Source organism: Medicago sativa, chromosome 1, assembly GCF_051527215.1.
Source record: "Medicago sativa cultivar Bolivia chromosome 1, Bolivia_mono, whole genome shotgun sequence".
In the NCBI taxonomy this organism is placed as follows: domain Eukaryota; kingdom Viridiplantae; phylum Streptophyta; class Magnoliopsida; order Fabales; family Fabaceae; genus Medicago; species Medicago sativa.
The window spans coordinates 61,416,801-61,437,857 of record NC_140749.1 but is presented as its reverse complement, the minus strand read 5'-3'; the positions used below and the strand labels follow the sequence as shown (position 1 = coordinate 61,437,857).

General features: G+C 34.7%; 3 protein-coding genes and 1 pseudogene across 23 annotated transcripts; 2 read left to right on the top strand and 2 right to left on the bottom strand.

Annotated features, from left to right (window-relative positions):
* Positions 1–638: 638 nt before the first annotated feature.
* On the bottom strand, positions 639–3,839 carry LOC146956070 (uncharacterized; annotated as a pseudogene). Its single transcript, XR_015018870.1, has 6 exons — positions 3,390–3,839; positions 2,364–3,298; positions 2,013–2,273; positions 1,423–1,622; positions 1,162–1,296; positions 639–983 (listed from the first exon to the last, which is right to left on the bottom strand). The product of XR_015018870.1 is annotated as an uncharacterized LOC146956070 (transcript).
* Positions 3,840–6,062: 2,223 nt separating this feature from the next.
* On the top strand, positions 6,063–6,785 carry LOC146956069 (histone-lysine N-methyltransferase SUVR4-like). Its single transcript, XM_085749009.1, has 2 exons — positions 6,063–6,579; positions 6,685–6,785. The coding sequence occupies exons 1-2, from the start codon at positions 6,063–6,065 to the stop codon at positions 6,783–6,785; spliced, it is 618 nt and encodes a 205-aa protein (XP_085605135.1).
* Positions 6,786–8,683: 1,898 nt separating this feature from the next.
* LOC146956068 (uncharacterized) lies at positions 8,684–17,627 on the bottom strand. 20 transcript variants are annotated; one of them, XM_085726322.1, is made up of 11 exons: positions 17,492–17,627; positions 16,183–16,230; positions 12,448–15,843; positions 11,638–12,332; positions 11,361–11,529; positions 10,686–11,242; positions 10,490–10,655; positions 10,002–10,405; positions 9,669–9,737; positions 9,456–9,590; positions 8,684–8,979 (listed from the first exon to the last, which is right to left on the bottom strand). In XM_085726322.1, the coding sequence occupies exons 5-11, from the start codon at positions 11,458–11,460 to the stop codon at positions 8,842–8,844; spliced, it is 1,569 nt and encodes a 522-aa protein (XP_085582448.1). In that variant the 5' UTR covers positions 11,461–11,529; positions 11,638–12,332; positions 12,448–15,843; positions 16,183–16,230; positions 17,492–17,627; the 3' UTR covers positions 8,684–8,841. The 20 variants fall into 20 exon arrangements, with proteins under 20 accessions (XP_085582448.1, XP_085582335.1, XP_085582341.1 ...); XM_085726209.1 differs by having other exon boundaries at positions 10,490–11,242; positions 11,638–12,196; positions 12,293–12,332; XM_085726215.1 differs by having other exon boundaries at positions 10,490–11,242; positions 12,146–12,196; positions 12,293–12,332.
* Positions 17,628–19,759: 2,132 nt separating this feature from the next.
* Positions 19,760–20,818, top strand: LOC146956067 (uncharacterized). The gene has a single exon (XM_085749008.1). The coding sequence runs from the start codon at positions 19,760–19,762 to the stop codon at positions 20,816–20,818; it is 1,059 nt and encodes a 352-aa protein (XP_085605134.1).
* Positions 20,819–21,057: the final 239 nt, after the last annotated feature.

Here is a 21,057-nt window from a genome sequence, read left to right as displayed (position 1 = left end):
TAATGTGTATAAGATGCACAGTTAGCTGCTCTTCTTTAGTGCTTTCAAAAGCCTTTCTTTCCTGCGTATAATCAGTAATAGCTATGAAGTCACGTTAATTCAAACCTTTATTTCTTTCCTACGATCCTTGCACTTAATGCAAATAAAGGAAATCAAGAGTGAAACATTACCCATTGTAGAAAGGACTTCAAAGAGGTCATTTTAGTTATTTTTTAATCCTTTTATTTATTTATTTTGGCTTGTGTCAATACTCACATTGCCTTGTATATCTTTGGTTATCCAATAAATTACCAAAAAAAAAAGTTTTCAAATAACATACATCATCATAAAATACACAACGATATGCAAATTTATAAGAAAAACATATATTCGTAACCGAAAGAACTCAAAAATATGGAACCAAAATAGTTTCAAAATTAAAGAACACAAACAACAAGGGATAAATTACTTAAACATAGAATTGATCCTCTCTACTCAGCATTTCCATTTCTTCAATTTAAAAAGAGAAAGACACAGAGAAATTTTAAGAAAAAAATTATAAAATAATTAATGATGAAGGGATTCACTTGATGATGGTATAATTCACTATCATTTTGTGTCTACATCCAAATAGTATCCTTAGTTTATTTGTGCCAAAATAAAATCCTCCATTTATTTTGATAAATGAAGAAACCCCTAGTTCCACAACTCTAATACTGTTCCTTTTTAAAAGAAAATGTAGATCAATAAAAATAAATGTATTAACTATTAAGTCACACTATACCAAATACATCCATTTTTGTTAACCTATATATACAATTCGCTAAACTAAAGTAGAATGAACAAATTACTTATCCATCATGTTATCACTCATCAGGCAAAGCAGAAACTTTGCATATGGGACACAAGTTCTTCATAGATAACCACTTTCTAATGCAGCTCACATGGTAGTCATGTCCACAAGTTTCCAATGTCCCAATACTGTCCATGTTCTTGTATTCTTCCTGTAATTTTTAGTTAAGATCAGTAAGCACAAGACTATTACCAATTTACTATCCAAAAGCACCACAAGTTTTTCAAAGGTTAGAAAACACTACAGAAAGTGAAAAAGATGTCAAAGTTGCATGCAACAAAGCAAAAAGACAAATTGCAAACATTTCAGATAATCCTGTATTCACATACCAGACAAATTGCACAAGTTCCTTCTTGACTTTGCTCAGCTGAAGAGTACAGTGTTTTTGTCAAATACTTAGAAATCAAACTCTCAGATAATCCTGTATTCACATAGCCGATCCTCTCTCCAAGTGCAAGTAGTTCCTGGTTGATCAAAGCATCCAAATGACAGCAACATTTTTAATTATAAACAATAACAAGCGAGCTTTATCCCACTAAGTGAGGTCGGCCAATATTATTAATAATAAACATGACACAAAAAATAGTTACCTCATAGCTCATGCTGCTTATGTCCATCCGCATGTCCCTATGTTGATCATGTATATTCAAAGAACCATACAGTGAAGCACGACCAGCGTTACTTCCAAATGCTGGTCGTGATGGTTGGATGGAACTTCTACATGGACTTGTTTGAGTAGGAGTAGAGCCAAAACCTCCAAAAGCAGGTTCCTGACGAAAGAGTGATGATCCTGGGAGGGAACAGATTTGGTTTAAGATAGAATTAGAAAACTACAAAATATATAATACAATAATACAATAAAAAAGGAAAAAACGTAAGCCAAAAGATGCTAATGTTTACCCTTATTAGCTATTAATAAAAGAAAGATGACATAAACTAGCTAATACAAATCTTAGTCTTTATGTAATCTGTGGTTCAATGATATCAACATAGGGGGCGGACTGTGCGGGTGTGGGAAGGGAGGAACGAATCCATAAACATGATATAGCAGAAATTGACACACACAAATTCACACAAACTTCATTAGAGAACAAAGCTAGGTGGTATTTCACTTCTATAAAATATTGTGATTCTCACACATCACATGACAATATAAAAAGGATTTCATAGAAAAAGCTACCGCGAGATGACGACGATTTACTACCAAAAGCTGAAGTTGAAGATGAAGCGTGGAAATTAGTATTGGAAAAGAAGGGAGACGGTGTTTGAGCTGTGCAAAATACACCCGTGGCGGTACCCCTAGACATGGAATTACCCATTTCCGATCCAAATGGAGTTGGACTGCCAAATGATTTAGGAGCAAAAAGATTGTTACTTAAAATGTTTTGCTGCCCAAACATTGACTGAGAGGAGCCAGACGGGCTCGACAACTGACCAAAATCTGTCAAAAAAAATCCATATATTAATTAAAAAATAGTTTATTGAAGTATTCAGCAAACAAAGTAGCTTTGCTATTACAATGATGAATTACCAAGGGCAGGAGTTGAAGACAAAGCGCCAAAATTAGTATTGCGAGAGACGGGATACGGTGTTTGAGCTGTTCCAAATACACCTGTGGAAGTACCCCCAGACATGGAATTACCTGTTTCCGATCCAAATAGAGTTGGACAACCAGATGGCTTAGGAGCAAAAAAATTGTTACTTGAATTGTTTTGCAGCCCAAACACTGACTGAGAGAAGCTAGACGGGTTTGACGACTTACCAAAAGCTGGAGTTGAAGACGAAGTGCCAAAATTAGTATTGGAAGAGAAGGGAGACGGTGTTTGAGCTGCGCCAAATACACCTGCGGAAGTACCCCTAGTCATGGAATTGCATGTTTCCAATCCAAATAGAGTTGGACTGCCAGATGGCTTAGGAGCAAAAAGATTGTTACTTGAATTGTTTTGCATCCCAAACACTGACTGAGAGGAGCTAGACGGGCTCGACGACTTACCAAAAGCTGGAGTTGAAGACGAAGTGCCAAAATTAGTATTGGAAGAGAAGGGAGACGGTGTTTGAGCTGCGCCAAATACACCTGTGGAAGTACCCCTAGTCATGGAATTGCATGTTTCCAATCCAAATAGAGTTGGACTACCAGATGGCTTAGGAGCAAAAAGATTGTTACTTGAATTGTTTTGCATCCCAAACACTGACTGAGAGGAGCTAGACGGGCACGACGACTTACCAAAAGCTGGAGTTGAAGACGAAGTGCCAAAACTAGTATTGGAAGAGAAGGGAGACGGTGTTTGAGCTGCGCCAAATACACCTGTGCTGTGGAAGTACCCCTAGACATGGAATTGCATGTTTCCAATCCAAATAGAGTTAGACTACCAGATGGCTTAGGAGCAAAAGGATTGTTACTTGAATTGTTCTGCTGCCCAAACACTGACTGAGAGGAGCCAGACGGGCTCGACGACTGACCAAAAGCTGTAAAAAAAAATCCATATATTAATTAAATAAATATTTTATTGAAATAATCAGCAAACAAAGTTCCTTCACTATTACGACGATAAATTACCAAAAACTGGAGTTGAAGACGAAGCGCCGAAATTAGTATTGGAAGAGAAGGGAGACAGTGTTTGAGCTGCGCCAAATACACCTGTTGAAGTACCCTCAGACATGGAATTACCTGTTTCCGATACCAATGGAGTTGGACTGCTAGATGGCTTAGGAGTAAAAATATTGTTACTTGAATTGCTTTGCTGCCCAAACACTGACTGAGAGGAGCCAGATAGGCTCAACGGTTGACCAAAAGCTGTCAAAAAATTTCTATATATTAGTTAATAAAGTTTATTGAAGTAATCAGCAAACAAAGTTTCTTCACTATTATAATAACAACAAACAGTACTAAATAATAACAGACAACTATTGTCCAATAAATGATCAGTTCAAACATGAGAATCACATTTTCAGTTTTTAATGAACATAATATTTGTTTTCTTCCAATTATACACTCTAATTAAGTCTATCTATATGGTCCCTTAATATATGTGTATAAAACCCTAAACAAAATAGGTGGGCAGGTTAAAAAAAAAAAACAGGGGTGCTGCTTGCACAAATTGCGGGGGGCACTGGTAGCACCAGATGTTGGAATACTCGTAGCACCAAAAGCAGGGGTGCCTGTTAAACCAAATATGTTGCTTCCAAATACTTGTTGTGATGGTTGTATGGCACATCCAAAAGGACTTATTTGAGTAGGCATCGAGCCAAAACCTCCAAAAGAAGGCTCCTGGCGAAAGGATGATGATCCTCGGAAGGAAGAGAGTCGGTTTTCAGATAGAATTAGAAAACCGCAAAATATAATAATAACAATAAAAAAGGGAGAAAACTAAGCCAAAAGATGCTAATGATTACCATTATTAGATATTAACAAAAGAAAGATGACATAAACTAGCTAACACATATCTTAAGTCATTATGTAATCTTTAGGTCTTTAAAAAGGACTGTAGATATAGCTGAAAGAAATCACATTCCTTCAGTGTTCTTGTTGTTCCCCATGATATTGATATACTTACATGTACGTGAAAACAATTTACAGGGTGGACTGTGGAGGTGGCCGGTGGGGGAAGGGCGGAACAAATCGATAAACAGGATTTAGCACACATACACACACCTATTAATTCACATGAAATCTTCATTAAAGAAGAAAGAAAATACGATAATAGTAAATTCAGAGTAACTAAAGCGAGACAGTTTGTTTGCAAATCCTTCATAAAAACAAAATCTTCCTAAAAGCATTAGCTAAGCACTACAAAATATGATAAACTATTGTGCTTCTTCTTGGTGGCACTACCAATAAACTGGTTTCAAAGGCTTCAGTGAAGACAGTTTAGCAAGACCGAGACAATTAATAAAATGGGAAAATATCAAAATTTCCAATAGAAAACCTACCACCAAATGATGATGATGATAAATTACCCAACACCGGAGTTGAAGATTCCCTAAATGCAGGCATTGAACTACCAAAAGCAGGAGTTGAAGATGCGCCAAATGCAGGCAATGAACTACCACCGAAAGCTGGTGAAGATGAAGCGCCGAGCGTAGTATTGGAAGAGAAGAGAGACGGTGTTTGAGGTGCACCAAATACACCTGTGGAAGTACCCCCAGACATGGAAATACCCGTTTCCGATCAAAATGGAGTGGGACTACCAAATGACTTAGAAGCAAAAAGATTGTTACTTGAATTGTTCTGCTGCCCAAACACGGACTGAGAGGAGCCAGACGGGCCCGATGACTGACTAAAAGCTGTCAAAAAATTCCATATAATAATTAATAAATAGTCGATTGAAGTAATACTTTACGCCAAAAAATAGTTTCGCAAACACATTCCTAGTGCCTCTTTCGTTGGTAATTTTATGGACTAAATTGACCAACAAAAACACATTTGAGAACTAAACTGAGTCCTTCAAAACATATTCAAAAACCAAAACGACCGGTTAACAAGACACTTGTGGATGAGTTTGTAATTTCGATACACTTAACGAGTTACAATTCCAAGACCAAAATAGCAGTTTTATCTTCTTCTATTATTGCATTTATGAATCCTAAACAACAACAAAAGGAGGCGGTAACGTAGAACGCAAGAATGAAGAATGAAGAATATAAATAAGTGGAATTAAACGAGTAAACAAAACTCAAAAAGAGAAACGATAATAATATATTAATTAAAAAAGAAAGGGAAAAATCTTACGATATAGTAGAAGCTGCATTGTAGTATTGGAGAGAAAGATTCAACCACTGGCGTTCGTTTTCTCTCTATGCTTTTAAATTTTAGCGATTAAAGTGTTCGTGTTGTTATATATATACTGCATTCTATAGCGTGAAATCTCCGTTGGAGCCATTTTTTCCGCTTATTTTTTAAGTCAGAATGATTTTTATTTTATTTTTTGCTAATTCCGCTTATTTTTTAAATCAGAATGATTTTATTTTTTTTGCCAATAATAGTCAGAATGGTTTTTAATCTGCTTATTTTTTACGTCACAATATTTATTCAAAACTCAAAATAAGTTGTAATTATTTATAGGATTTAATTCATATATGCGTTAACAGTGAAAGACTAAAAAATCTAAGGAATGTATAACACCAGAGGGTAATATTGATATTGGTTCTTCTTCACCCTTTGGGAGAAGTTACGTTAAATCTTCTTTAAATTGTGATGCTGCATTAAGCACTGGCTTGAATTTAAATCGAAATGGATCAAGGTAAACTCACTCTTTCCGAGGATAAAAAGAAATCCTTTCGATATGTCCAAGACATAACAAAAGGTTCTGAAAACATTAAAATATCATTATTAGACGAAACCAACGGTGAGGATTTTCCAAAATTTAATTACATTCCATGTAACACAATGTATCAAAGTGCAAATGTTAATATTTCACTTGCTCGGATTGCGGATGAAGATTGCTGCTCCGATTGTTCAGGCGACTGTCTTTCCTTGTCAGTTCCTTGTGCATGCTCTCAAGAAACTGGTGGAGAGTTTGCTTACACTTCACAAGGTTTGTTGAGAGAAAAGTTTTTAACAGATTGCATGTCCATGGTAAAGAAACCCCAGCATCATCATGTGCATTGTAAAGAGTGTCCAATTGAGAGGACTAAGAATGAGACCAAACCTGAACCATGCAAGGGGCATCAGGTTAGGAAGTTTATAAAGGAATGCTGGAGGAAATGTGGATGTGACATGCAGTGTGGAAATCGGGTAGTGCAACGAGGTTTAAGCCATAAATTGCAGGTGTTCTTGACTCGAAGGAAAGGGCTGGGGCGTTAGAACACTAGAAGATTTGCCCAAGGGATCCTTTGTCTGTGAATATATGCAGGGGAGATTTTAACCAATTCAGAATTATATGACAGGATTGTGTATGGTACCGGCAATGATAGACATACATATCCTGTAACACTTGATGCAGACTATTGTTGATTTCAGTTTGTTTTTATACCGTAGCACTATGTTGTTAGTTGTCTATCTCAAGCTATAATTATAATTTCTGTGAGCTAATAGTTTGTTTGAAATTATGATACATTTGAGATGAAATACAGTTGTGGTTGTTGAAATTTTTATTGATGTAAAATACTTGATTTCGAATACTTGAAGTGAAATTTTTCTTGATGTAAGAGATTGAATGTAAGTTGCTTCCTGTAACGAAAAGATAATGCTACCTATTAGTTGAGTGTTCATAGTAATTAAAGACGATTTTCGTTAACTACAACGAAGAGAGAATCCAGCTTATGTTTTAGGTACTCATAGTGATTTGAAATAGAAATCGTTCGCTGGAATGAAGACTCATAGAGGATCCAGCTATGCTAAGAATCAAACCTTAAGGTTTTTTTTTATACAAGGATGAATACCTTATCAGAAAAGCTATAAGGTACAACTTATTGGTAATATAACAAAAACTAACCCTGTTTAATCTTTTAAAGAAGCACATGAACGAATAACTTTCCCTTTATCGTAGCTATTGTTTGATGCTAAAAGTAAGCTCCATCAAAGGCAGAGTCCTGACCCTTTTCTTTTTCTTCTATTGATTTGGACCACACTTTAAACTGAAGTATAAAAACGATATGAAATGAATTTCAGAAAATTGTTAAAATTCTCTTAACTGACTCCGACCATCAATAAAAAATCGTTGGTTTATTGATTTGATAAAGCAAATCTAGTGACTATTTCCACTACCATATAGCAAATGTCATTCTTCTCCTAACTCCTCAAAAATTCATCGACAGAAAAATGTTCAAATTCCCCAACATCCTATTAAAAAAATTGACAAATTTGAAGTATAATGGTTTGTTTGATTTATTTTATAAATATGTTTTGTTGTAATGATCAAAGAACAAATTTCTTACATGTAGTGTAGATAAAATTACTAAGATCAGGCTAACATGATACATCTTATAAAAAAAATAAAAAAATAAAAAAATAACATGATTGAATGAGGAAAACCAAATGAAGTTATATTATTTGGTATATCTGATTATTTGAAAACAATAGCAAATGAACCTTGAAGTTTACACCTAAAAATAGCAGAATTAAAAATAGACAAATGTGTGATAAGCGATTCTTTATCAAGTTTACTAAGGTTCACGAAGATTGTAGGACGTTAGGACCATTCAAATGCATGTGGGACTTGACAATTCAGTGTTTTGCTCGTGTCTCGTGTTCATAGGGCCACTAACTAAAATGACTATCTTCACGGGGCCATGATTTGAGGCCATAACTAATGTGTTGATAAGGAAAACAGAAATGATTTAAGATAGGAAAAGGTGAGTCAACGTGAGGCGCCACATGAATGAGAAAAATCACACATTACCTGCGAAAATAGCCGAATGAAGCTAGATTTTGTAGGGCATGTTTTAACTCTTCTTGTGGTGGTGCCCTTGTGTTTGTGGTGATGTTTTGGTGGATGGAGAGTGGAAGAGGAGCTGTGGAAAGAGTTTGGAATGGATAATGTGTATAGCGCGCTCGGTTAGATCTTGATGGTGAATAACAAATGGTCCACCATGAACCACATATCTCACCTCACTACCTATATCAAAATTCTCTATCAAAATTTCATATCAGCTATGAAAATCACCCGAATTTGCCTATTTCGTTTCTTGATTTTGTTGGTTTTGGTCCTAAAATGTTCTTGAGCAACTTCACAGGCTTGTACTTGTACCCTTCTAGACATGGGATAAATAATGAGGTTTCGAACAACAGAGGAGAATTTAACATAAGTGCTTGATTGAAGGGGAAAGAAATGTTTGATTCAACAGGTAGAGTTAAAGGGAGTAAAATAATAAGAAAGCGCAATAATTTCAACCATTTCATGTGGTTGAGACTGAAGCCAAAACCAACGAATCTATTAACATAGAGTTGAACTCCTATTACAACATATATTCAGAAAGAAGTCTGTTTCCTTCATTTTGAGGATTATCCAAACATATGTACAATTCATTAAACTAAAGTAGAATGAACAAATTATTTACCCATCATGTTATCACTCATCAGGCAAAGCAGAAGCTTTGCATATGGGACACATGTTCTTCATAGATAACCACTTTCTAATGCAGCTCACATGGTAGTCATGTCCACAAGTTTTCAGTGTCCCAACGTCGTCCATGTTCTTGTATTCTTCCTGTAATTTTCAGTGAAGATCAGTAAGCACCGGACTATTACCAATTTACAATCCAAAAGCACCCCAAGTTTTTCCAAGGTTAAAAAACAATACAGTTAGTGAAAGATGTCAAAGTTGCATATAATATAACAAAGCAACCGCAGATAGTCAGATGACATACAAACAGAAATCAATTGCCAAAAATACTGTTTGACTCTACACAACAGGAACAGAAAAAAGGAATTTCGCACCAAGCCTTGTCCTACCCGTTTCCACCAAAAAAGGGAAGTGTCCTACCAACTTTAACACACAAATCCTTGGACTCTATCATGATTAATCTTATTTTAAACAAACAAAAAGAGCATTTTTATCTGGAATGATTTGGTTTTCTTAACTAGTGCCCCCGGGCACCGGTTAGCATTTCCCTAGTTTATATTGAATGTTCAGTAACAAAAAATGGATGCCTTATTTATTCTGCATGGTAAAAGGAAATATACCAGACAAATTGCACAAGTTCCTTCTTGACTTTGCTCAGCTGAACAGTACAATGTTTTTGTCAAATACATAGAAATCAAATCCTCAGATAATCCTGTGCCCACACTGCCGATTCTTTCTCCAAGTGCAAGTAGTTCCTGGTCGATCAAAGCATCCAAATCCAAATATTAGAAAGCAATATTATTAATTATAACACATGAAACAAAAATAATTACCTCATAGCTCATGTTGTCTATGTCCATCCTCATGTCCCTATGCTGATCATGTATATTCGGAGAACCGTACTGTGAAGCACAATCAACAATCATGAAACACGTAAGAACAATAAAACCAGATTTGATTTGTATACCACTGAAAAAAGTCTGGCAGTAGTTATAAAGCCAGAAAACAACAATCTTGCTGATAAACATGAGCATTACAATTAATTCAGTTCATACATTGGAACAAACATGCCTAAATTTTGCTAGCTAGCTGAACATTTCAATTTAATGGTATGGCTAAGACGGATAACACAAGAATAGAACTTCAGAGAATTGAGATATAGATACCTCACGGAAAAATCGATCATTGCGACCAGCCTCGTCAGACAGTGAATGATATCTATCACTATACATCCTTGGCCCATTCCTATCACTACTCTGCCAACCAACAGAGCTCAATGGCCATGGATCTACAGCAGAGTCACTTTCAGCCAGTATATGCAATCCATCTTCTGAAGGTGCCGCATGTCCAAAGCAAAAGCTTGAAGAAGCGCTAAAAGCTGTGATGGGTCTTTGAGAATAGTTACCATGAACTCCCCAAGTAGTTTGAGTCAGATTATTCTGAAAAAATTGAGGAGCAGGGGGATTTCTTCTTGTGCCAAAATCATTATAGTCCACACCTACAGGAGCGTTACTAGAATGCCTTCCAACAAGAAAATGACTTGTCTCATGGCTAAAAAAAGCACTTGAATCTGCATTTTAATTCAACAATCACATTAACATAAAGTAAAAGGAGAATGTAAGAGTGTTTCTACTAATTTTAACTAAAAACAAACCTGACGGTAATACCCTTCCATGAGCAGGATTTATACTCATTTGGCACCAATCCCTTTTCCAATTGCTAGAAGTTTGACTTGAAAGATCAACTGGTCTAGAATGGTTAACTGGCATGCCAGTAGGGTATGAGTTGTGAGGAGAATTACTCCACAATTGGGTTCTTTGCGGATTTGATTCCAAATCAAATCCAAAACGACGCCTCACATTCCTTGAAGAACCCTCACCCCTTATTGGAAGGCCACTACCTCTAAATGAAGGGGTTGTAGAAACATGATCCCAAGGCATATATTGAGAATCCATGTATGGCTTCTCTAGACGTGATTCTGAAGATGAAGGAAGATCAGATGCACTTCTAGCATTCACATGTCTGCTTGTACTGCCACTCTCATAGATTGAAGGAACTCCAGGGCCCTTCCTCTTGTGAGACCCCCATCCACTTGTTAGTGTACGATCAATAAAACCACCATCTACATCAGGAAATGATTGTCTCTGATAATTAGAGTTAGAAGGTTGGGATGCATAATTTCCAGACACTTCAAAGGAAGTTCCAGCACTTGATGAATGAAGAAAATGATTGTGAGAAGTTCCTGATGCATATGATTGATGACGGAGTGCTTCAGTGTTTACACTTGATGATGCATATATATTTGACCTTGCTGCAGAGTTCCAATGAGGTGGAAAAGAAATGCTATCTGTAGACATATTTTCCAAAGGGTGACAAAAAGAACCACTGTCTGAAGTGCCACTCCTACCTGCAATAGATAACTAATCAAATCAATATGGCATTGATGAGAGAAAAATAAATATTTACCATTGAAATGTAGGAAATGAACCAAAAACACAAGGGAAATTTGGCTACAGTAACAATACCAGGGTGCATATAATGTTGTTGAGTATGCATATGATTCCAGCTCTGGTCAGGATCACTCTCAAACATTGGAGATGCACTATAAAAATGTCTATGCCCCATATCCTACTGGTTGCGATCTCAGGATTCGAAATAGACTGTGTGAAGTTAGACTAGCAAATTACTTGCAACCTGCAAGGCAAAAGAGCATCTGAAATCAAACTGCATTAACATTTGTAAGAGACCAGAAGTTATCCATAAATTCAGCAAGAAAAATAAGCACAAAAGTAAAATAAATACCAAGTTTTTGTATTGTATATAATTTATTCTAATTCTGATCCATTGAATTGAAACTGCAGAGCCCCCCCATTATCATGTCAAAATATACCATAAACACTGCAAGTTGTGTAGTCAAAATACTTTGCTGGATGCCAAAGTCAATTTAAACACTTCAAGTGAGAATGAACCTCACTTACTAGTCGTTTGGAGATACTTGAGAATGAACCTCACTTACTAGTCGTTTGGAGATATTTACAATGAGGGAGAAAGGGGAGAAAACAACAGATGTGTTTATGCAAGCAGAAGCAAAATGAACTATAACTAGAACTAGAACCAAAACTTGAAGTCACAGCTCAAATAATTAAACCTTTATAAAAATTTATTATGATTATTATCATAATCATCAATCGATAGTAATCAGTTTGAATCCTGGAGATAATTCAGATGGTCTTGTAAGGCAGCATTTTTAGTATAAACAGTTTTACTAGCAATAGAGCATAAGTACTCCTACAGTTACACCTAGCCTGACCTTCCTCCTCCACTTGGAGCATATACAACCACCACTAGAACTTCCACATTTCTACATGAATAGATAAAGTCCTTAGATTACCAATATATTATTCATCAGTTTTCATCATTTGCCATTCAATCCTTTATAGGGAAAAAGGTTTAAGACCTACAGAAGAAGACCACCTAGCTTGAGATTTCATGTCCTGCTGCAAAGAATACCAAAGAAAAGATCGAAAGGGTAAATAATAGGTAACTATGTGATATAAGATCGCAATGTATATCATGATGATGTGTATAATTAGACAATAGACCAATACTTACAGGATAAACTATATTATCTTTGTTACTGTTCCAAGTACCACCAAATTGCATGAAAGGTGAAGGTTACATATCTGGTGAATCAGAATAAAGCTAAGGAATTCACAATAAATTGACAGAAACTATCCTGTAAAATACTAAAGAGATGCCACTCGTAATCTTCTAAACCCACTAAGTCTAATCACTTGAAGCCAAACTCAAAGAATGTGACTCTCCACTCACAAAGGAAGATCACAATTCAGTATACAACAACAACAACCAAGCCTTGGAAGATCACTAAGGAAGATCACTAAGTGGGGTCGGCTACATGAATCAAACGACGCCATAGTGGTCTATCAAAAGCCATGTCTTTCTCCAACTCATTAATCTCTAGATCCTTCTTAATAGTTTCTGTTATAGTTTTTTTAGGTCTTCCCCTACCTCTAGGGATTTGACTCCCCTCCATTTGATCTACTCTCCTTACTATAGAATCCACAAGTCTTCTCCCTACATGCTGAAACCACCTAAGTCTAGTTTCACATCACATAAAACACCTGAGGCACTCCTCAATTTCAACCACCCAGCTCGGATTCGATGGTTTACACCTCCTTCTATTTCACCGTTGTTTTGTAATATAGACCCAAGATATTTAAACTGTGTAACTTGGGGTATGCTATGATCTCCAACTTTCACCTCTAGGCTAGAAACGCTTCGCCTCTTGCTAAAACTATATCCCATATACTTTGTCTTGCTTCTACTCAGGCAAAAGTCATATGTTTCTAAGACTTGTCTCCAACCTCCCATTTAATTCTTCCCACAACTCTACAAGTAGGATGATATCATCTGCAAACAGCATGCATCTTGGTGCTCAATCTTGGATGTGTTCCGTAAGTACATCCAAAACTCAGGTGAAAAGATAAAGGCTTAGTGTTGAAGATCACAATTCAGTATGAGGTAAGAAAATGAAGATGGGGAAAAAATGGAAGTAGTAAACCCATGCAAAGGAGAACAGATGATATGGTGGATACTTAAATTAGATTGGATGATGTTTCCTTACTCTAGCTCACTGTATGTAGGAGACAGAGCTTAGATACCACATAAAAAGAGGAACGGTTAGAAATAGGATGACTTAACAACAGACTCACCTGGCCAGGTTTACAAAGAATCACTCAGCAGGTATTATCATTTGCTATTCTATTCCTGCACTTGAAAAAGATAGTCGACTATGCGCACAATCAGGCACAAAAAGGGCAAACTCCCTTATGCACCTTGTAATTAGTTAAGACAAAATCGAACAAAAAATTTAAGTAAATCCAATGCATCCAGAATAATTAAACTACAAAGACAATTTGTTATTGAAGCGGAGAATGACCGGGGAAAAGCATATTGTGAAGTCAGCTATGCTTACAAAATAAACCTGACAGTTGTTTTTTACACTAAGGATGAAAACCTTATCAGAAAAGCTATCAGGTAAACTTATTGGTAAAACCACAAAAACTAACCATGTTAATCTTTTAAAAAAGCACATGAAAGTCCAAAAAATTTCTACTAAAAATAGAAAGCAATTTTACCACAATAGAGAATACTTTACCATTAATATACCATTTTTTCTTCTATTGTTTGATGCTAAAACTAAGCTCCATCAAGGGCAGGGTCCAGACCCATTATGGATCCATTATATGCAGAGTCTTACCTTGCATTAGCAAGAGACCGACTCCACGACTGAAATCTGTAATCTCTGTTTGTATGGCAGAAACTCTAACTATTGCGCCAAGGCTCTACTTTATTGTACCATAGTATAAGTCAAACTGATTTGTTCAAGAAAGGTTTGCTTAACCTCAATCAGTTAATTCCAACTGTCACGTCATTGATGGCAAATAGTTATCATCTCTGTCTGCATAGGTATCTTACAAAATAATGAATTATGATTGAAGACTAAGACAAATAATTAGCTATAGATAGTCATAATATACACACACACTTCTTTCTTTATACTAGCACATTTCTGAATCTGTCTATATTTTAGACTGTAATCATGTGGCATGTTGATTTTACATTGGACAAAAAGTTCAATATATTTTAAAAAGTTTCAATTAAGAATATGATAAAAAAAATTCAAAGCGAATAGAATGACCAATTCCACATAAAAAAATAAAAAAAAATAAAAACTGCATTTTACTGGAATATTGACAATCAAAGCATGTTCAATATCCAATTGTACATGAAAAGAAATTATTGAGGTTTGCCTTAAAAAGATCCATTTCGACACAACAATAAAAAAAATTAGGATGAATATGCTCAAACAAAGAAGAAATTTTCCACCAATAAAAAGAAATTTTCCACCCCCAATAACTGGGTAAAGCAAAGGGCAGAAAGTTCAGCTTTCTGGCTATGCTATTAACAACTTGACACTAGTTTCCATTCATTTCTCGACATTTAGGAATATAAGTGGAACCAACACCTGGTTATTGAACGGCTTCACTGTCAACAAACCCACAGGATCAAAATCAAAATAAAACATCATCAAACATGCACCAATGCAAGTAATGAGAGCATTGTAGAATCCAAAAATAAAACTTGCTCTAGTGATGGTGCTTGTAGGGGATGGCTGTCAGTGGGCTCTAAGGCAAATGGATGGATAATAAAGATTGAATAATCTTGTATTAATCTACTGTCCAAATTCAAAACAACTGAACACCTAAAAACTGACAACACTTGAGGAAGAAGAAAACTGAAAGGGGGTCAACCAGAAAGCTCTGGTTCCAGCCTGAAATTTTCTGAATTATATTGAAAATATACAATGATATTGTACATATTACTTTTTTTTTTGGGTAAAGATGAAATTGTATGTATTTATATATGGAAGAGATAATATCTGAAAAAATGAAATTAGAAAACAACAAGAATATCTAAGGATACTATATCAAGTAATAAAACCAGAGAGATAATACAGAAAAAGAATAATAATATTATAATTACAAATCAATGTCATAGGGAAATTACTATCAAGGTTTACAATCATCTACAACTCTGCATCTCAGAGCCTCTTTTAGGAGGACCTTACCAAAAAAAAATATTTCTTCACCCTTCCCTAGATTGCTTGTAACACACTTTTATCTAGATTGCTAGTAACACACCCTTCTCTAGATTGCTAGTAACAGTAACACAGACATCTTTCTTCACTAAAGATTGGAATGTGAAAGATCTATTGCCGCTAAATCCTCAAAATAATTTATAGGCCATTTCACTAAGCATCCCATATGAATTTGATATGATGGCCATATTCTAGTTGAAAAAACCCTACATAAATCTTTATCCCAATTAAAGGAGGATCTTTGGTACCAATACACTTTCTCCTTCCTATATAGAATTTGGTTTATAACAATCCACAACGGCAGCACATCATTAGGCTAATAAATCCTGACAAAACAGAACATGTCAAAGTAATCAGTTCTGCGGTCACCCCATAAATTAAGATTTAAAAGTTTCTGCTGCAACATCATCTGTAACTAAGTTAATATAATAAAGAAGCCAAATGAAGAAATTTGGTCACTTCCATAACCTATATAGTGCTGATTCCAGGTAAAAACAGGTTGTTACTGGCATAATATAAATAACAATACTGCTGTTTTATCATTATAATATGAACCCAAAGGTATGAGGCGTCATATAACTAAAACTTTGACCCATGAAGTGTAAATTGTAAAAGGAAAGGAAGCTAGACAATGAAGAAAAATTTCCAATGCAAACATATCTCACCGGTACATGCGGATGTAAGCATATATTCACCCAATAGCAACAAGAAACCTGCATGATAAAAAACGTCTAAACCTAAATATACCAAACCAGAGAAACAATACATGCCAGAGAAACCAATATACCAAATCATAATGCATGTGATATGTAATTACAAAATATCGCAATAAACAGCATGTATGAATAGACGAGGAATGAGATAAAGCTGAACAATAGAATAGTAAAATATTTTTACTTCTTTTCACGAGGTCTGAACTCTGGACAGAGAATCAAACTCGTAGTTAGTATATGAACTATATACTCTACAAACTGTACATTTTATAATATTAATAACTAACAAGAATCCATTCCAACACAGAACAGGGCTTGAAGAGCATGACAATGATAAACAAAACTAAATCTAAGACCTTACGAGGGACCCCAAACATGGTATCCATAAAAAAAAGGAACTCTTTCAAATAACAGACAGATTATAAATTTATAATATATGAACGATTTGATTATAGGGGTACACCGAAGGGTACACAGTTACAACGTGCATACATTATCTATAAGCATTGACACCAGACACAACACTAACACCGACACCAATAATAATTTAAAAAAATGAATTGATTGAATGTAATCACATGTGTCTATGCCTCACCACCATACACAATTTCAATTAGAGGTGTCGGTAATCATACCAGACTTGACCAATTTATATATAAACTTTATTTCCCATGTTTCAATAGTTACTTTTATTCGTTAAAATAAAATAGTATGTGTGATTTTGTTAAGATGAACCTTGTATTTCCACCATTTCTACTAGACATTTGATATATGTGTAGCACCGACACTTCTCATGGAACTTGGAAGGCGTATCCGGTGTCCGACACATGTGATTGTGTTCAATTATTTTTTTCTTTTTTCAAATTTTTACCGTTGTATCCGTGTCGGTGTCGTGTTCATGTCCGTTTCACTGCTTCATATTATGAAATTCTAAATTATGTAAGGAAAAAACAAAAATGAACTATAATCGAAAATCAAATTCATAAACCGCATAACATCACATAGGAAATCCAAAATTGAAAAACGAAATAAATAATATTGAAATCATTGCTAGCAAGGAAAAAGTATGATCAAAACTGCAAAAAATGAAAAGGAAAACAAAACAAACACGCATTGGAGAGAGTGATGATGCATACATCATGAATAATCAACGGTAAGATTAGAAAAAATGAAACACGAAAATGAGCGAGTAAAGGTTCGATCATCCATTAGAATCAAAGGTATTTGGAAAAATGAGATGGAATCAGGTAGAAAAACGTGCCTTGGGAATCGGTTAAGGTCCGGTGCCGGTGAAGCTACGATGGCTCATACACCGCCGGAAAGAGTAGCAGAGAATTGTAGTTTCAGGTAGAGGAGAAGAAGATGAAGAAGAAGAATGAAGAATGAAGAACTAAGGTGTGAATTTTTGTGACAGAAATAAATAAATAAGAAAACAATAGGAGAAAGAAGCACGCGCATCACGCATTTACTGTGCAAGGGAAAGCACGCAATCACGCGATAATCGTTTAATCCAAATCAGATGCTCCAACAAACTCAATTTTCAATTTCAATATTTTTCATTTTTAATTATTATATAATAAAAATTTATGCTTGTTTAACATTTGATTTTAATGAGTTCAACAAAAATATGAATGGTTGAGGAGAAATTGTGCAGAAATGTGTAAAATATTGTAAAAATCACTCCCTTGTCAAAAAAAAAGAAAATTGTAAAAATCACTTCAAAAAAAATTAAATTTTTTTTAACAAAACATGAATTAAATATGAATTTTTAACAGTAAAAAATATAAAAGTTCATATTTAATTCATGTTTTGTTAAAAAAAAATCTATTTTTTTGGAGAGATTATTATAATGTTATACATTTTTCTGCAAAATTTTATTCAAAAATATGAATTCTACATTGAGTTTACTTTAAATAAGAGATCAAATGTGAAGATGAAAAACCTACTAAAAGTTGAAGAAAATTTTTAAAAATACTAAAACGAAAAAGTTAACATATCTATAAGGATAAAAATATCCTAATTTTTAATTACCTTTCAACTTAATTTATAATATCAATCATTTTCTACTCGAAATCGGCGGGCTAAGAGCATCTTCAATTGGGGTTTTTTACTTAACAAGGACCACTTCACGTTAAGGATCCCTTGTTGAAGAAAGAAAAAATAAGTCTCTATTAAGCAACGGACAACTATATAAGGATTTCTCTCTCCCGAACAACTAACGGGCCCCACGTGTAAAAGAAATAAGAAAATATGTCCCGGTTGGTCCCACTTGCAAAAGAAATAATAAATTGTTTTTGTATAATGATGTAAAGTTAGTGAGACATATTTAAGTATTTTTTATTGGAGACTTTATTAATGTATTGTTATCGAAGCCATTGAGTCCTTAATGGGTATTTTTATTAAAATTATAAATAAGTGATATGTACGTGTGAGAGATCTATTTAAAGAGTCCTAATTAGTAGACTACCATTGTGGATGCTCGTGTTAAGAATTGTTTTTTCTTCTTCTTAATTGTTAATTTCATATATTTTTATTTATAATTGTCAAATAATTAAATAAGGAAATTTTGATGAACAATAAAAAAGTTCTTTTGTTTAGTTTTTTTTAAAAGAGTTCTTTTGTTTAGAAGAATTTTTTTTTTTTTACAAGTGTTTAGTAGAAAATGTTATTATGTATTTTTTTTTATCAAGTAGTCTAATTGCTGAATATTTTTTTTTTGATGAACAATGCTAAAACAAAACAAGAAAAAAAATATATCGCGTACTTATGACACGATAGCAAAGTACATGATATTTTGCTGTCATGTATGTATCACATGTTAAAGAATTATATAGTAATTTTATTTTAAAAGTTGCGTAATTTTTTTTTTGAATAAACTAAGCAAATTATATTAGAGAAACAACAATCAGTCCCTCAGGCACAAGACGTGTTGGAGGAAACTGAAAAGTGTGAATAACAATACATTAAGTCTAGAAACAACCATAGAAACGAAAACAAACACTACACAACAGCCTGTAAACAACATAAAGGATTTGGCCTTTAAAAGGGATAATCAAAATCGAAAGTAATGTAGTTTGCTTTCAACCACCAATACGTTTGGAGTTTAACCTTTTCAAGAAGCGTTGCAAGCTCATCAATGTGATTATGAAAAATTCTCCTCTTGCGATCTTTCCAAATAACAAATAAAACCGAAATCTGTTATAAATAATGGATGTCCAAATTGATGGGTCCAGCCACTGTATATGCCAGTTAAAAACCAAAAGGCAACTGCAAATTGCCCATTTGTTACACTAGCTACCCATAGGCTTATAGCTTACGGTGCAGTAATGTTTGAATTAACTTCAAACAACAGTAGGCTTAAGCTTCTATAAATAGCACGGCAAATACAACACAATTGATAAGAAGTGAATAACAACATTTCTATATTCTCTCTTTTTCTCTCTATCATCCTATCTATTTATTTAGTTTTATAACACGTTATCAGCACGATAGTTTCTACCAAGGGTTTACACTACTGCTAGATTGAATCATGTCAAACCTTGCAAAACTTGATTTTGAGGCTCTTAATATTTCTGGAAAAAATTATCTGGCTTGGGCCCTTGATTCCAAAATTCATTTAAATGCCGAAGAACATGGAGATACTATTAAAGAAGGAAAAGTAACAACTGATCAACAAAAGGCTAAGGCCATGATATTCCTTCGTCACCACCTTCATCAGGATCTAAAAAATGAATACCTTACCATAGAAGATCCAAAAGTTCTTTGGGACAATTTAAAAGAAAGGTTTGACCATCAAAAAACCGTCATCCTTCCTAATGCTCGTCACGAATGGATGCATTTGCGTTTACAGGACTTTAAGTCTGTAATCGAATATAACTCGGCTGTATTTAAAATCACTTCTCTATTGACATTGTGTGGAGAAAAAGTGACTGATGCGGATATGTTAGAAAAAACATTCTCCACTTTTCATGCATCTAATGTGATCCTGCAGCAACAATACCGCGAAAAAGGTTTTAAAAGGTATTCTGACTTGATATCGTGTCTGTTTGTGGCAGAACAAAATAACGAGCTTTTAATGAAAAATCACGCGACCCGTCCCACTGGTAGTGCTCCATTCCCAGAAGTGAATGTAGCAACGCATGATCACCATGGACAAACTCGTGGTCGTGGTCGTGGCCGTGGACATGGTCGTGAACGTGGACGTGGTCATAGTCGTGGACGGGGACGTGGTCATGGTTTTAATCGTAATCACAATGGAGATTACAAAAACACATTTTCTCACCAGAAGATGAAAAATGTTGGAAGGAATGAGATTGGTCAAAGCAGCAAAAGTAATGAGAGTATTTGTTATCGTTGTGGAGGTAAAGGTCATTGGAGTCGTACCTGTCGTACGCCAAAACATCTTGTTGATCTTTACCAACAATCACATAAGAATAAAGATAAAAAGACTGAAACTCATTTTGCATGTGAAAATGATGAAGATGATCATGGTAATATCGATATTACCCACTTAGACGCTGCTGATTTCTTCGCTGATCCTGATGAAAAGATTGATCATCTAACTAGAGATGAAAATATCCAGGAATAGAACCCGACCAATAAAATGTTTAAGAGTACCTTTTATTTTCCTATAATAAAAGGATTTTATGTTATGTTTTTATCTGATGATAATAAAAGTTTTACAGTTTTATGTTGTATTTATTTGTTTTATGTTATGTTTTTATCTAATGATAATAAATGTTTTATAGTAATTCTTATATTCATACTTATCTCTTATTTGTTCATTTTTAAATAGAATGAGTATTAACATTAACCCCAATAATGGAG

Coding starts and splice junctions, on each gene's coding strand:
- LOC146956069 (XM_085749009.1), top strand. CDS start 6,063: ATGGATCAAGGTAAACTCACTCTTTCCGAGGATAAAAAGAAATCCTTT. Junction 6,580..6,684: donor AAATCGGGTAGTGCAACGAG/GTTTAAGCCATA, acceptor GAATATATGCAG/GGGAGATTTTAACCAATTCA.
- LOC146956068 (XM_085726242.1), bottom strand. CDS start 11,460: ATGGGGCATAGACATTTTTATAGTGCATCTCCAATGTTTGAGAGTGAT. Junction 11,243..11,360: donor ACAACATTATATGCACCCTG/GTATTGTTACTG, acceptor TATCTATTGCAG/GTAGGAGTGGCACTTCAGAC. Junction 10,406..10,489: donor TGGAAGGGTATTACCGTCAG/GTTTGTTTTTAG, acceptor ATTAAAATGCAG/ATTCAAGTGCTTTTTTTAGC.
- LOC146956067 (XM_085749008.1), top strand. CDS start 19,760: ATGTCAAACCTTGCAAAACTTGATTTTGAGGCTCTTAATATTTCTGGA.